The sequence below is a fragment of the Tachysurus vachellii genome, chromosome 20 (genome assembly GCF_030014155.1).
Source record: "Tachysurus vachellii isolate PV-2020 chromosome 20, HZAU_Pvac_v1, whole genome shotgun sequence".
In the NCBI taxonomy this organism is placed as follows: Eukaryota; Metazoa; Chordata; class Actinopteri; order Siluriformes; family Bagridae; genus Tachysurus; species Tachysurus vachellii.
In genome coordinates this window covers 18,225,095-18,242,512 of record NC_083479.1, presented here as the reverse complement: position 1 = coordinate 18,242,512, position 17,418 = coordinate 18,225,095, and the positions used below count along the sequence as shown (strand labels likewise).

Below are 17,418 nucleotides of genomic sequence, written 5' to 3'. Positions count from 1 at the left end.
TTTTACTTTTAATATCTTTACACACACATTTGACACTGATGGTAAACTTGATTTACATGTTTGGCTGGTTTCCACTTTACAAAGGCAGGGCATACAAACTTTTTCACTAAACTATATATTGGACTAAAGAGATTCGAAACATATCATCTGTCAAAGAACAAATACACGACGCCTGGGGAAGCAAGATTCTTACTATGTTGCCAGATTGGATACTTTCCCCCGTTTAAATAACAATGGAATTGAAGCCACCTTAACATGTCATTACTAACGTGTCATTAAATGCGTTTCCACGGTGGTTTCTGTTAAACACAGCTGCATGCTTGAGGCGAAATGACTTACTTTGAGTTGACCTGACACTTGTGTACAAGCATGGAGGGAATGTGACACTTTTCCACCTAACATAGTGGGGGTTGGGTTTTCAGAATCATCAGAATCAGGTTTATTGGCCAAGTGTGTTGACACACACAAGGAATTTGATTCCAGCTGTTTGTGACTCTCAAAAGTACAGATATAAATAACATTATACTATACAAACTAAACAAGAAAATGCAGAAGATGTGATACAACATAGTTACGAGTATTAAATGTTATCGTGTCAAGTGACATAAATTTCAGCAATCTGCGCCCCAAACTGTGCCTTTTACCTTGAAATCTACAAAAATCTGTAACTTAAATGTGTTCCAGAGCTCCTACAAAGGTTTCTGTGGTCAAAAAAACAAAACAACAAAAAACACAATCAAAACAGCAAGAACAGGACAGCTTTGAATAATTATACTGCAGCGCTTTTCTTACAAATCCGATTTTATTTATCAAGATTAAACATACATACATAACAGAGATCTCTGTGGCTCAGACATGCAATAATGTAGGTCAAATCTCATTGTAGATATTTAAGAAATAATAATAATATACAAATATTTAAAAGTCTCCTGTGTCAGTACTTTCTAACAATCAATAATGTTTACGATACATAAAAATATAGTATAAGTCTTAAGGACAGAGAAAGAACCTTGTGCTTTCTGGTTTATTGTAACATGACAAGCTGTGTTTTATTTTTAAGTTCATGACTACAAGGTATAAGAGTTTTTAATTTCTGTTGTAAGTGATACTAGGAATTAAATTTTTTTTTGGATTTTCAACAACATCAAAATCTACTAGGAGTTTCAAAGGGATGTGGTAGCTCAGTGGTTAAGGTGTTTATACTACTGAACAGAAAGACATGAATTTGAATCCCAGGTCCACCAAAGTTGCCACTGCTGGGCCCTTGAGAAAGGACCTTAACCCTCAGTCAAAAAACAAAATACACCCTTCAGCATACTTCCACAATATGGTATGCCACACACCGCACTTTAACTTCAAAAGTTCAACACTGGACTATACATACACACTGCATTTAATACAATAATCTATCTGATACCACTGGATACCATCCGATGCACATCCATGACATTTCTGTATCCGTACAATCTGTTGCACCTTAGCGTATTTTATATATATATATATATATATATATATATATATATATATATATATATATATATAGATAGATATAGATATATACAGTGTACTATTAGACATACTTACAGTAGCACTACACATTATATGCAATATGTACATATATATGTATATGTATAAAAATATATATATTTGGCAACCCTGTTTCTAATATTCGCTTGACGGTAACTTAGCATCAGCTAACATTTAGCTAAGGGATAATCACCGTTAGATTTAAAGTAAATGCGTCAAAATCACGAAAAGTTAATTTTAAAGGTTAATTTCTAAAGGTGTTGATACATCAGAAACTCAGAATGTAATATTTGAGCACTTTTTGAAAGACATGCCATCGTAAAAAAATAAAAGGTAATAAAATAAAAATGCCCGATGAATACTTCTGAAGCTAGCCGGCTATGCTAAGCTAAAGTAAGCTAAGCTAAGCTAATCTAAGCATCCATAAGGAAGAAGTGTTGTCAGTCGGCGGAGCTTCAGACGCTCGCACTAAGCTGATCAGCGAGACGTTAGTGTTAGACCTGTGAGAAGCCTGGGGGAAATGGCTAAAATTCATATTCAAGGGAACGGATTTCAGGCAAAAGATGTGAAAAGTCTACAGGGCAAGACGGAGAGTTTAGCCGGACAGGAAAGCGAATCTTTGGGCTCTGAGCTGAACGGCGTCGCCGAAACCCAAGCGGATAAATACGGCTTCATCGGCGGATCTCAGCAGAGTTCCGTGGATCCGTGAGTAATTTAGTAGTTTCTTATTTTTTTCCACGATAAACCCCATACTTTATTTTGCTGTTAAGAATTACAAGACTCTAGAAGAGATGAACTAGTTCATACCGAGTTACTGGAGTGGAGTGCAAAAGTTTGTGCACCCCACTCATGTACAGGGTCAAAGTGTGTATCTTAATTTTAACGTCATTTTCTAAGAAGGTTCATTTAATTTAAACATAACAGTGGCTCATTTAGACATCTCAAATGTTAAAAGGTGGGTTTAGATCAGCGTTTCATTTATAATAAGTTTGTGTCCTTGCTGACATGCTCGAGAATCACGGTACTAGATCTGGGTTCTGGGTCTGTAAAGGGAAGAAATACATCCGTTTATCTGTCCATCCATCCATCCATCCATCCATTCATCAATTCATGTCCAAGTCATTATGCTAGTCAGGGTCACAGAAGATCTAGAGTATATCCCTGGAGCACTAGGCATTGTTTGGATGTCAGAGCAAAACACACACACACACTTTCACATTCACATTCACATTCATGACTGGTTCAAATAAGTAGCAGTCAAATCCACCACATGTGTCTGAAAGTCAGACAAGAGATTTGGCTTCAGGACTAACACATGAAACTGTACACAAAGAGGATTAACCTGAGCTCAGGAGCTGTGAAGTTCGATGCCTTTAATTATTTTCTATAACAGCAGGCCCTCAAGTGTTTTTCTTTTTGTCTTAAATAAAGTAAAACAACACTGAGGAATTCAGTGGATATATTTTTATTCTGTCAAAAGTTTGAGAGCCTGCTCTTATTAAATGAGCTGTCTAATCAGCTAAAATAAAATGTTCAGCGGAGTTACTTTAAATCACACCGGTTTGTCAATACGTATAAACGTGAGGGTAAAATATACAGATAAACGAATGAAAGGTCTCCTTAAACCCTGATATGTAACATTTCACATGTATTCAGCAAGCTGGGCAATATACGCTAGACTAGTTGCCTTGTAAATAAAGTTATAGGATATATAATAGTTGACTTGAGAACATTTGTGTGCAGTTCTCATGTAAAGAAAAAGCTGTAGGACACAGTCACAGTTCAAGTCATTATAGAAGCACCGTCTGTGTCTGCAGGTGCTGCACCTGATCTGTGCTGGTAAACAAGAGAAATCAGGCACAAGATTTCTGTTCCTTCACACACTGGTGGATGTGGTCAGCTGTGGTTAGCTGAGTTAGTCACGTATGCAGCATGCATGGTCGGAATCAAGTGGTACATGCATTTGCTTTTAAATGGGCTACTGCAGCTCAGTGTTCTCTTGGGGTTTGCCACGATGTCCTGTTTAATATTTCAGGCTGGTAACTTTAACTAGATAGACATGACTGGAGATAATTAGCATGAACTATGCAGCACCGTGCTGTGTTGGTATATACAGCAAAATGGAAAAGATTTGACTTGTAGTTAACGTGTAGGAGACGGGTACAGCATGTACAGCATGGATGCGGGGTTGACATCATGCTTCTACACTTCTGAATATGAATAATCTGATAAAACTGGCACTAATAACACCAGTTGCAAAGTAAACAGAATTCACCATCATGTCTGCTCTTTCCAATGCTCTGTAATTTTTCTTCTCAGACTATTTCTCAGACTTTCATATAAAAGCAGAGACACTTCTCTGGACTCTGAAAATCTTCCTCTTTACCCATTCGCCCAGCCAGAGTAGACTGTTGACTATGACTGAAGATGATGTGCAGGATCTGGCATTACGATCAGCCTTCATGATTTAAATAATTCAGCAGATGTAAATGATAACAACATACAGCAAATGCAGTGAACCAAAAGCCTATTTTTAAGTGCAGCTACTGTAATCTACTTCATCATACATTGATTTATCAGGAAAATTTTACTGGAGCACTGGAACGTTTTACATAGACTCGTGCCTCAGTAAAAAAAGGGTTTTGCGACGTCCCTGACGTAGGCGGTGAAATAATGGTGTCTCCACCGTAAGTAGGACACTATAACTTCCAGAAAGAAGGTCATGTAAGCTAAATCATGTACAGCCTCATGATTATTATTGATTGAAGACAATGGCAGAAATCAAGTCTGTTGATATTTACATTTACAACATTTGGCAGACGCCCTAATCCAGAGCGACGTACATAAGTGCTTAAATCTCTAACATTGAATCATTAATGCTGGCTCACTAGGTTACATTCTTAAGATACCATGAGTTTAAAACATTTGTTCAGAGTTACAATGAAAAAATGTCAAAGATTTTTTTTTAAATGCAAAAGATAAGGAAAGAAGTGCTAGTTGAAGTGTTTCCTGAATAAGTAAGTCTTCAACCGCCGCGTGAAAATAGCCTGTGACTCAGCTGTCCGGACTTCTAGGGGAAGTTCATTCCACCACCTTGGTGCCAGAACAGAGAAGAGTCTTGTAGTATACTTGCCTCTTACCCTGAGAGATGGTGGAACCAGTACATTGATATGAATTGCATTCTAATACAAAAATATGTTGAAGTTTTTATGCTTGGCCTGTTTCTAGCCATCAGCCAGTTTCAATATATGCAGAGTCTTGTAAAAAATAATTCTATTAATTAGAGATGATTGCAGTAAAGTGCGAGTGTTTCCTGATAATTGCGCTAATGTACAGTCCAGTGTAGTCTGTTGTCTAGCGGTACTCTTTAGTTTTTACTGGAAGCTGGTAGTTAACACTAAGCTTTAGTAAAGCTGAAAGAAAAAGCTCATCATCAGTCATTTTTTTGCGAAACCAGACTTTAGAGACAAGCTGTTTGCTAAAATGACTGAAGTGGGTTTCCAAACAGCGCAGCCTTGTTGTTAGCAGCGAGGCCTGGACTTTACAGGATTCAAATCAGTTTTACATTTGGAGGTAATTAAAGGCTTATAAGGCGAGTGTGTTCACTATGAATAGTCTGTTATGTGTCCTGCACAATTCAACGTTTGTATCCGATCTCTTTCTCACGAAGAGAGGCTCGAGTGACAGGTCAGCAGAGCGGCCGGCGAGTGTTTGGTGTGTTCCACGATGTCTCGCTCTATTCAGCTTTGACAGTATTGTAACCATGAATGTGAAATTAAAATTGTTCAACGCTTAGAAATGCACTGGGTTTGTGTTTCTATTCTAAAAAAATGCATCATCTTCTTCTAAAGGCTGAAAAACATGGTGGACAGAACTGTTTTTCAGACTGAGGAAAACACCTCTTTTATATACATTATCTGGCCAACAGTTTGTAAAAACCTGACTAGTCGTACTTGGGTGCTTGTTGAACATCCCGTTCTAGCTGTGTTGTTGTTATAACCTCCACTCTGTAAGGTTTTCCACTAGATGTTGGAGCATGGCTGTGGGGACTTGCGATCTTTCAGTGGGGTTGATCTTAGGACACTTTTCAGTCTTCATTAATCTTCACGCTGGAACAGGTTTGGGCTTCTCGGGTCCGGTGAAGGGAAATTGTAATTCTAGACATTCTGTACCACTGTGTGCTTCTAATTTCATGTCAACAATGTGATGGTCAGGGGCGCACATACTTTTGCTCATACAGTATGGTGTATATTTCTATTGAGTAGTAGATATTTTAATAAAAATGTGTTGATATTTGGAGTCTGGTTTGATGGCTTTCCTCAGCGTATTATCTCCAAAAGTTCTAGCTTTTTGCTCTTGGGACGCCAGTTAAAGCGGAGTTCGGTTCCTGAGAGATAGAAAGCAGAGTGTCTTGTTTTGTCACTTCTGCAGTCTTTGAGTCATCATGGAAACAATTTGTTGATACAAACCCTATGATATTTTATTATGAATGCTGAGACAATGGGGCGTGATTGCAGACAGTTTGGTTAAAGAGCAGTATTTATTTTTAGATAAGTGACTATTTTCCTTTTATGGCGATGTACAATATCATTAGAATAATTATACTAACCGAGAAAACCGAGCTAACGAAAGCACATTTTCCGTGATGTCACAGGTATCGTAAACAATATTTTCAGTATTTCCTAAACACACTTACAAGCTCTATATAGAAGCAACTGATTTAATGTTAACGTTTTTCTGAGGAGAAAAGGGACAAAGCTCAGGTGTGCAGTAAGTTGGTTAACCATCACTTTTTGTGGATCACAAGGTCTGACCCACGAGAGCTCTCATGAGGTTTAGTCACATGTCTGTCGGTTAGAACTGAATGTTATTGCTGGTATTATTGCACCCATGTATGACTCCACATGCACTTGCTAGTCAGTTTAATGTCGTAAACATGCAGAAAACGTCTGTGTTGACGTAATAGATTTCAGCAATACTGTTTTAATCTTTTCTTTTTTTTTCTCACTTTCATTTTTTTTCTCTTTCATGTTTTTCTTGGGTTTCTTGTCGCTCTCTTTATTCCCCCTCCTTGTTGTCCTTGTTTCCCTCCTCATTCTTTTCTTTCTTCCCTCTTGATTTTGTCTTTTTTTCATTTTTCTTCTCATCCTCCCTGTTCATCCTCTGTTCCTTCTGGATCTGTAGAACTGATCAGATGTAAACTGCTTGTACCAGAACACCTCGCTGTGATCCAGCCACTTGTCAGTGCGGTATGGGTTTCTCTTCTAGCCGGCTGTTTCGATGTGTTCAGTTCTGTGAAAGTACGCTGAGGAGGAAGGAGAACATGGGGAAAGTTTTTGTTTTTTTTTCTTCCCTTTCCTCTCAGCCATTTCTTTCCACAGCTCAGTGCTTCCTGTTTGCCCCAAGTCTGTATTTCCTTTGTGGGGCCACAGTTGACACTCGTCTTGTGCTGTAAGCTTCTCTTTTTATTTTATTTTATTTTATTTTATTTTATTTTATTTTATTTTATTTTATGTAAATCAGACAGTGTGTCCACACAGCTAAACTATCCTGTAATCTGATTTATATATAATATAATTATATAGTTTTATAATCCAGCACTGTTAATCCACACTCACAGTGTGTAGTGGAGGAGAGAGTCTGTCATGTGACCTCTCTCTCTCTCTCTCTCTCTCTCTCTCTCTCTCTCTCTCTCTCTCTCTCTCTCTCTCTGTCTCTCTCTCTCTCTCTCTCTATCTCTCTCTCTATCTCTCTTTCCCTCTGTTAAATCATATTGTTGCTGAAACATTAAAAAAGTATAAACATAGAAAGGTTCTAGTAAAAGTACAAATATATACATCTCTTTATGCAGAAAATTGGCAGACATATTGAACAAAAAAAAAGCATAACAGGATAACATAATCCTGCACTAATAACATAATCCTGTCCTCTCTCTCCCCCTCTCTCTCTCTCTCTCTCTCTCTCTCTCTCAACATGTTTACCTTGTGCCTCAGACAAGCGTGTGATTGAGTAAGTGTATGTGTGAGAGTGAGTGTGTACGAGGGAGAGAGGATATGTGTGTATCCATCTTTCTTCAACACAGACAATAGAACTATGTGAGGAACAGAAGTAACAGCAGTATTGCAGATGTATTTTGTGTGAAAGGCGGCAATGGCAGAATTACTTGGTGTAAATGTGTTGTGAGAAAACATGAGGTGAGATTCAGAAAGAAAATTAACCGCAAAGGCATGACAGTGTTTCTTACAAAACTCCATCAGCAGCTTGGATTTCATGACAGTAAAACAGTGAAGGACAAAAACATGTCTACATTGGACTGTAGTTAATTTACAGTTAATTTGATTGTTGATTGTGTTGAGATCCACAATGGAGCCACAGGGACAAATTATGTCCCATGATGATGATGATGATGATGATGATGTTGCAGTTCTTTCCATGCTCTCCCACTCACACAGCTCCTGATGTGATTAGTCACAGCTCCACACTGAGGGTGTGTAATAATAAAGACTGCTTTTCATCATGAGAAGCTAGGGGATATATATGACCTCCCTGTCATGACCTTCCCTAACCTGACCATGGGAAAGAGCAAGCTGAGATTAAACTGGATTATAATACCATGTATGTGGATAAATAACACACTTCTGAGTTGAAATGCAAGTTCGTTTTTCCTTGAACATTTTCAGAAAATGAACAAAATCGAAGGTTTGTCTCAGTTGAATCGCCTAACCTGTTAATCAGGCTAACGCCAGCCAGTCACATTCACTTCTAAATAATGTGATGGCTGCTATCGTGTCAAGAAGGACTCGCTTTCAACTGTGTGCTGATTGGTAGCAGTATAACGTTTTGTGGGAGTGTCTACAACTCACTAAACAAACTTTTGTGAAAGTAGTAGCTGACTTTCTGCAGTGTTTTTGGATTCTGTATAAAAAAATGAAACGGATGTGTATTAAATGTCATCGTGAACATGTGTGCACATACAATAAGAGAGGATTAACGGGTTGGTTACGTTCCCCACAGAGCCGAGGACATCCCTCCTGAGGTGCTGAGGCAGAGAGAGGCTAAGTGGTTGGAGATGCTGAACAGCTGGGATAAGTGGATGAGCAAGAAACACAAGAAGGTAAGCTCACACATCGTGACCGTAGCACTGATTTCAGTACATCAGTGTGCACAACTCCGCTTGGAAAGTGTTTAAATTTCCATGAAATAAAAGCTTTATTAATGTTCGATGTGAATAATGTTCCGTTTCTACGTGGCCTTCACCTGTATGTATAAAGTCTCCACCAATCACAAGGCTGATGTTGCTCATGTGTGTTAAAGTGTATATATAATAAAAGCACACAAAAACATACACACAGATTCAGTGCCATTAATCCCAATGATTAACTAGTATTATTGTATTATTATTAGAACTAAACACAAATGTACTGGTTATTACATTGTTGTTTCACAATAATGGACTTTGTCATGGTGTATAATTTGGGATGGTTTTGTTACTTTGGGATGGTTTTGTTATGTTACGTTATTTAAGAAAGCAAAATGTGTCCTCCTTTAAAAATGTACGAGCTGCTTTATTTTGAATGCTGTAGCGTGTTGTGTGTAATGATTACGATGCCGACTTTGTATGGCGGTCTCTGTGTAGGTGAAGCTGCGGTGTCAGAAAGGCATTCCTCCGTCGCTGAGGGGTCGTGCCTGGCTCTATCTGTCCGGGGGAAAGGTGAAAAGAGAGCAGAATGTGGGCAAGTTCCAGGTAACAAGTGATCACACACTGTCTACATCTCTTAAACATCCAACCTGCTTGGAGCCCTTTTTCTCAATACCACAGTACAAGCTGATTCTTTATCATACATCAGAAAGGCTGTAAAATTTATTTATTTATTTTTTTTTTCATTTTATTTGTGTGTTAGGAATTGGACAGTGACTGTGGAGACCCAAAATGGGTGGATGTGATCGAGAAGGATCTCCATCGTCAGTTTCCCTTTCACGAGATGTTCTCTGCACGAGGAGGACACGGGTCAGAACCAACCTTTAATGACTGTGTGTGTGCGCGCTCGTGCGTGTGTGTGTGTGCGTGCGTGCGCTGACTATGTTTATTTATACGTGGTATATGTGTCTATGTTGTATGTTACTGGTTCCACAAAGCAGAGCCAACCCTTAATGAGAGTGTGTGTGTGTATCCCTGCAGGCAGCAGGATCTGTTCCGAGTGTTGAAGGCTTACACACTTTACCGGCCAGAGGAGGGTTACTGCCAGGCTCAGGCTCCCATTGCTGCTGTGCTGCTCATGCATATGCCTGCTGAGGTTAGTGTGTGTGTTCATGTGTATTATTGTGTTATACTGTGTTATATATAGTGAAATGAAGGCATTTGGAATTTCTGATCACATATACAGTACTTAACATGCCAACACACTTTATAAAAGAATTTAAAATGAGTGTTTTATCCTCATGGCCTATGAGATCAGCAATGTTTTTCTCTAAGCAACTGTTTGTCTTTTTGTTTATTTGTTTTTTTAGGACGCATTTTGGAGTCTGGTGCAAATCTGTGAGAAATATCTGCCTGGCTACTACAGTGCAGGCCTGGTGAGAGCGCACACACACACACACACACACACACATAAGCACACACAAGCACAAAAGGTGAAATGATTGGTGACAAGTGTAAAGTTCAAACATTTTAAGTGGATCAGCAGAACTGAGCTGTTTATTACCAGAGCTTAACGAGGACGTCTCAAACGCTTCATCACAGTCTAGGCTGGTCAAACATCAACCCATCAGAAGTTTTTTAACACCATGTGCTAGCCTTCAGCCTCACCTATCTATTACCATAATGAGTAACTAATAATAATAATATCTTGTTTTTATAGTCTGATTGCCAGTAGTGTAAATACACTGCAACATAACGTGAAAAGAATTCCATGTAGCAAATATACTAAACACCATGATGGTGAGACAATTCTTCTTCATCTGCATGTTTATATGCTGCTGTTACACTGTCCTACTTCTAACGCACGTGTGTGTGTGTGTAGGAGGCAATCCAGCTGGACGGAGAGATCCTGTTCTCTTTACTGAAGCGTGTGTCTCCTGTGTCTCATCGGCACCTGAAGAAGCACAAAATCGACCCTGTGCTCTACATGACCGAGTGGTTCATGTGCGCATTCTCTCGCACGCTGCCGTGGGCGTCAGTGCTGCGCGTTTGGGACATTTTCTTTTGCGAAGGTTGGTTTCTAACGCTAACACCATCGCCATGTGTTAAATGCGAACACACCCTGTTTCCTTCACACATATTTAACAACCTAGTATCTCTGAAGCATTTTTTCCCCCATAATGTTCACATACTTTTTTTATTGATGAAATCGAGTTACTGTTACATCAAAAACATCATACTGTGATAAGTGATACTTTGCTATTTGATCATTTCATGCAGTCACTATATCACTTATTTCTCTGTCTGTGATGTGGTTAAAATTCTCATGCGCTCATTTTAAATGATCTGTTAAACTTAACATTTTTAGCATTTCACACGGTGAATTATCACCTAACTTATTTCCCTGTGTCTGTGTTTGTTTTGTGGTGTTTTAGGAGTAAAAGTCATTTTTCGTGTGGGCCTGGTGCTTCTGAAATGCATGCTGGGATCTCAAGAGAAGCTAAAGGCGTGTCCGGGTCAGTACGAGACGATGGAGAGGCTTCGCAAAGTAGAGCCACGCTACATGCAGGAGGGCTTCCTCATTAAAGAGGTACAACACACACACGCTTTCATGCAGTACTGAAACCAACTCTTGTGTTATTTATTTAAAAAGAGGATCTGAAATCTTTAAATTTTACTTTCACTTTCCAGCAGACTTTTGATCACACACACGTCCTGATCTGTAAACAGATGTGTTAATTATCAGCTAATCACATTTTTGTAAAGCTGCTTCAGAGCCTTTATGGTTTCCTCTCACATCTTCTGTATCATGTGTATAATGCACATCAGGTCATAAACCACACAACCAGCTCTCTACGGTTTTCTTTATTGCCAGTTAATTTCCGTAAAAGATGGCTGAGGTGTTGAATAATGTAGTTCTGCTTGCTTTGGGGTTTCAGTTCAGTGCAGTGTGGCTTGGTTTTATTGACACCAGAATAATATCTATAGGTTAAGAGATCTATGACCTAAAGTGGTTTAAAATTTCAGATATAAATTTATTTTAGTAATTTGTGTAGCACTTTTAACATAGACATTGCCACGTGTGTGTGTGTGTGTGTGTGTGTGTGTGTGTGTGTGTACACGTTTTAGGCAGTTGTGAAGAAATGCTATAAAGTATGAATGCGTTCAAAAATTTTTAATTGTTTGTTTTGATCAATTTACAAAATGCAAAGGGAGCAAACAAAAGAAAAATCTAAATCAAATGAAAATTTGGTCCTTTGGATTCTAACCAGCATCTTTCACACTTTGCACAAAGTCTGGGATTTTGTTTCCTTTTTGGCTTTTTGGATTCAGTCATTAATTATTCTCTCTCGATGCTTCCTCCAGATTCTGGAATTGCCGCTGTCTGAGCGAGACATCGAGAAGGAGCATCTCGCACAACTGCGACACTGGAAGGAAACGCACGGAGAACTGCACTGTAAATCCCCTCCCAGAATGCACGGCGCTCGTGCTATCATGGCCGCCGAGCCTCCCACCCGACAGGACCTGCAGCAGAAACCCACCATTTTGGTGGAGCCGGCGGAGATCAACAGCTATGAAGACAAGGAGAAAAAGAAAAGCAAAGGGGATAAAAAGAAAAGCAAGAAAGACACTTCGCTCGACACAACCATTCAGAACCAGGCACCGCAGGACCAGGCTTTACAAAGTCAATCACAGGCGCTGCTAAAGGACACGAGTCTTCAGGCATCTAATCCGAGTCTGAGCAGCACAGAACACGACACGTACCTGTAGAGTGCCACATGACCGTCATGCTGACCTGTGAATATTTACTAACTGCATCTGAAGACGTCTGGTCCAGATGGCCCTCTCTCAGGTTTCTACATCTGGTGTGATTAGACTTCAGTCCCACAATGCATTGGGGGCCTGCGCTGGGATTGCAGTTTTTTGTACATCACATCCATGTGCTTCATGAAGAAAGAAATTCATTTGGGAGTTTTTTATGGTCTGTTTTAATTCCTAAGCACCAAGAATGTGTGAAAGCCACATTACTTACTGTATTTTCCAGATTATAAAGCACAACATTAATCGTCGTTTTATTTAGTAGTCGTGAGATTTCGGGACCAAGCCGGTACACTACCATAATTTATCGCTAAGATTATTTTGAAAATGCTCTAGTTGTGTTAGCTACAGACAGCAGCGACACAGCAGATCTTAAACAGATACACAAAACCTATTTAATAATAATCAGATACAGCAACACTAAAGAAAAATGAACTGAAACACACCAGCAGAACAAACCAAAGCTTCACTTCAGAGGCAAACACGCAGATGGGACAACAGACAAACAAACAAAAGGGAAGAGTGACTTAGAGTCTGGAAAATGACTCAAAGACTCAAACATCATCACTGTGTGATGGAAACATAAAAGGGCTGAAATTTTGCTTGCCGTAAATGATGATAACGTACCGGCAGGGCCACTGTGGCACTTCAGTGTGCAGAAGCTACTTTTCAGTATAACGGAAAGTGACAGCGGCTCGATAAACAACAAACAAATCAGACGTGTTCATGTTAGGCATGTGGCGGTTTATACACCATAAGATTTAATGCCATTATCAATGATTGTTTAAAAACATTGCATTTGGGAGGCAATTAGATAGATCGATTTTTATTTATTTTTTTTGTTTAATTGGGAATCTTTTACTTATTTTGTCATTTTGTAAGAATACATTCCCATAACACAAGACAAAAATCTTGGCTTCAACTGAAGGACTATTTCTTGGTATCTGTATTACTCAAGGAATTATTCATTCCAGAACATGTTTTTTTTGTTTGTTTGTTTTTTTATTTTTTTTTGGGGAAAATAATCAATCAAGTTCATTATTTTCCTAGAACATATCAGCCACTCCAGGACATGTTGTTATATCAAAGATATGAACGTCATACTTTTTATCCACTTATAGTTACTTTTATTGTTCCATAGATGAGAAAGCAGCGTCACCCACAGGCTTTAGTGCATGCACTTTCTGGGTTTGACCACTAGGGGGTGCAGCATGACCTCCGGATCGTAAACAAAACTTTTACTTTAAACCTTTTTGTATTTTATTGTAAGTTTTTTTTTATGAGAAAGGAAGTAAACATGGCTGCTTTCATTTGTAGTCAGTACGATTTTTAATTATTACGGACATTTTTAAACAAAAAGGAATCAACCTTGTGTGTAAATTGTCAAGTTCAATACAACATAATCCAGCGTCATAAGCTGATATTGCCCTGATGTTTAACACAAATCAGTGTGTCCTTAAAAAAAAAAAAAAAAACAGAAAAGACTATGGATGCACTGATCTGGTGTCAGTACCAGTCTATTATTCAGCCTGAAAAAGTCTCAGCTTTTTTTTTTTTTTTTTTTTTTTTTTTTTTTTTTTTTTTTTTTTTTTTTGCAAATCAATGATCTCAGTTAAGAGATAGAACAACGGTGCTGAAGTCTCTCTCTCTCTCTCTCTCTCACACTCACACACACACACACACACACACACCTCTACCTTTGAAACAACTTCTGTACTTATTTAATTTTGTAAAATGAAACGCTTTAGAATAGGATCAGGAGTGTCATATAAAAAAGAGGGACAAAAACAGACAGACTGTGAATGAGACAAGTGAAGCGCTCTATTCATGAGGACATTAACAGGCTTGTGCCACCTCTGTGAGCTGCTTCTGCTTTGGCTGAAGGCTGTCAGGATGTTGCTGGAAATTTAGTCTAAATGCATTTATTTTCTTACAACAGCATTTCAGAATGCATGCACTTCAATTTTAACCAACACTGTGAGTCTGTTTCACAAAAAAACTTAAAATCACACACAAGTAGATGTATGTCTATATAGAACACTTGATATGTACGTATATAAACGCACATACGCTGTCCTTTTATTCCAGTGTCTTGCGTCACACAGGCTCGCTCGATGCTTTTGTGTCACGTCTGACGTGAATTCTAGACGATCATTTTCATTCCGGTGCATTTAATGAATCCATTGTGAAATGATCCATTTTATCTCAAACATAAAAACATACAGTAAGTGTATCAATGATTTCCCAGAAGGATCAAACAGCCAGTATAATGCATACTAATAATTGAGAGAATAAAACCCTTCAGGATGTGACGTCTTACAAAGAACACATTGTTTTCTTGTAACAGCATGAAGTGTTTTATTCCTCTAGTACCACAGGAATAATTTGCCAACTAGTGCATTTTAATTTATTAAATCCCAACACCTAGTGATTGTTCCTTTATTGTTACGTTTAATGGTGTGGAACATCCCTGTAATAAATGAGTTCCTGTTTTCCCTTAGAATACAGCAGCTGTAAACAGATGTTCCTGTATCAGCATTGTTTTTTCCTCTTTTTTCCCTTGAAGAGAGTTTAAGGGGGAAAAAAGCAGCTTGTTACGGAGAATCTCAAATCTCACCGTTCGTGAAGACTTTCTCGAGGTGGAGAACTCAGTGCTAATACTGGAGACTCCTTCCAAGAATACTGAATAGTTATCATCACCATATCAACAATTTATGAAGTAAATCCCTGTGAATTATTTATTATTATAGAAACAAATAGAAATATTATATAACCAGTGTGTTAATATAATATTATAGCTGTCATTTCTGTCAGAGCTGCTACTTTATGAAAAAAAAAATGAATCCATCCCTTCTGACCAATCAGATATAAGAATTCAAGCACCATGGTATAATTAATATATCTGATTATCGGCACACACCCGGTCCGGAAATAACGTGTGTTTAGCCAAAATGCTGCAATATAAATATTAAGCTATGAGAGAAAACCGTTTCCATGTAAACATGTCACTTCTTTCCCTGAAAACACTTCCTGATTAAAGACCAACGAACACCATTAATAATAAGAACCTGAAATGAGTTAATTGTAAACGTGATTTTGGGCACTTGGGAAATCTTTCATTTGTGTTTTGAGACATTCTTCGGAGACGTTTACAAAAACAATGATAATCCTGAAATGTGCTGAGAATGAGCAGAAAGTGTGTGTATGTATATGTGCGTGTGTGCTCCTGATCATTTTTATAATGTAGTGTTAATGGGAAAGCATCTGTTGTATAATGGTCTGTGTGTGTGTGTGTGTGTGTGTGTGTGTGTGATTGGAGAAATGTTGTGGTTTGCACTTTGGTCTCACTTTTTGCATTTCTTGTACCGTTTATGGATAAACAACATATTTTCTACTGTACAGCATGACCATATTTGGACGCTATAGATTTATACATTGGGAACAGAAATGCACCTTGTCCATCTTCTGAATTTCTGATGAATGAAGAGATGCTTTTAATCCTACAGGTTTTCTGTCTTCTTTTGTTTGAACTCCGTTTGGAGACAAACTGTGTGTATTAAACCACGCCATCGTGTCCACACAACGTATAGTTACACTCATCGATCTATCGTTCTATCAGCTACATCAGTACAATAGCTGTCATTTTTACTCTGTGTTGTCCATTAGTTGCCTATTGACACTCCATCTACCTGTACATCCCTGGATGGATATTATTTATATAAGAACCGACACTAATGAGGGCTTGAGGATGATGAACACACACACACACACACACACACACCGTGCAGGAACAAGGATATGATCTAACCGTTCACTTCCAATGTGCACCGACATCATGACTGTAATAAAATGTCCATAAATTAATTTTTACTTCTTTTCACATCCATAAATAGTGCTGTTTTATTTTATGCTGCTTAGAGCCGATGCGCGCCAGTCTTTTGCGTCGTTACGGAATCAGGCAGGAAAGAAAGAGAGATTGAGTGAGGGATGGCAGAGGTGAAAGAGTGTTCTGTGTGGATCGTCCTCCCCTGGACACCTGGTCCTCTCACAGTCTTTAGGCTCCATGTCAGGATTTGCATCTGAATGGTGCTGGCATTCTCCACTCTCCCTGTCTCTCTCTTTGTCTTCTATCTCTCTCTCCTTTCCCAGCATTTCACTGCATCCTTTAGCGGATGTCTCTCTCTCACTCTCACACACACACACACACGATTCTAATTTTTATGTGCATTCAGAAAGCAGCATGCTAATAGTCTCAACAGCTCATACAAACCGTGTCATTATTAATACGTCAGTCGCAAAATAAAGGGATGGATGGATATAGAGCTTGGGTTCATTTTCATTACTTACTCTTTTTTATTTTGAAGCTATAATTTTCCTTATTTTACTCCAGCGTCACATTCACGTAGGAGGCGTGTCTTAAAGTGTTAAAACAGAATGTCATATAAGGACTGATTTGGATGCTAAATATCAACATTTTTAAAATACACACTTCATTTTGGATAAATAGGGACGTTGTGGATGTCCTTTCACACGTCATTTGTTCTTAATATCCATGTTGGTGCTATTTAGTGTTTACATATCGATTCACTCTTCTGAGTTTCTTCATCTGAGGATCCCCCCCCCCCCCCACACACACACACACAAAAAAAGGATGCAATGCAGCTGCTTTTTCTGATTAATCTGTTTAATCACAATACCTTATATTTATCACATGTCTCACTTTTGGAGAAGGAAAAGGAAATCCAACCTCTATGCTTCACCTCCCAGCTGCAAGTCCTTGGAGTGTGTGTGCCGAGTTTCTCCCACATTACACCCAGCGTTCGTGGAGTAGCCGTGACCGTGATCAGAATAAAAGTGTTCACTGAATATAAATGAATAGCAACAATATTACAATTTTTCATATTTCAGTTTAGATCATCATCCTTATTGCATCT

The 17,418-nt window shown here is 38.6% G+C and overlaps 1 protein-coding gene across 1 annotated transcript; it reads left to right on the top strand.

The window, feature by feature from the left end:
* Positions 1–1,692: 1,692 nt before the first annotated feature.
* Positions 1,693–14,055, top strand: tbc1d10ab (TBC1 domain family, member 10Ab). Its single transcript, XM_060896427.1, has 9 exons — positions 1,693–2,232; positions 8,542–8,641; positions 9,164–9,271; positions 9,429–9,535; positions 9,707–9,821; positions 10,036–10,101; positions 10,548–10,737; positions 11,101–11,255; positions 12,032–14,055. Exons 1-9 carry the CDS (start codon positions 2,048–2,050, stop codon positions 12,434–12,436), a joined length of 1,431 nt encoding a protein of 476 aa, XP_060752410.1. The 5' UTR covers positions 1,693–2,047; the 3' UTR covers positions 12,437–14,055.
* The last annotated feature ends 3,363 nt before the right edge of the window (positions 14,056–17,418 follow it).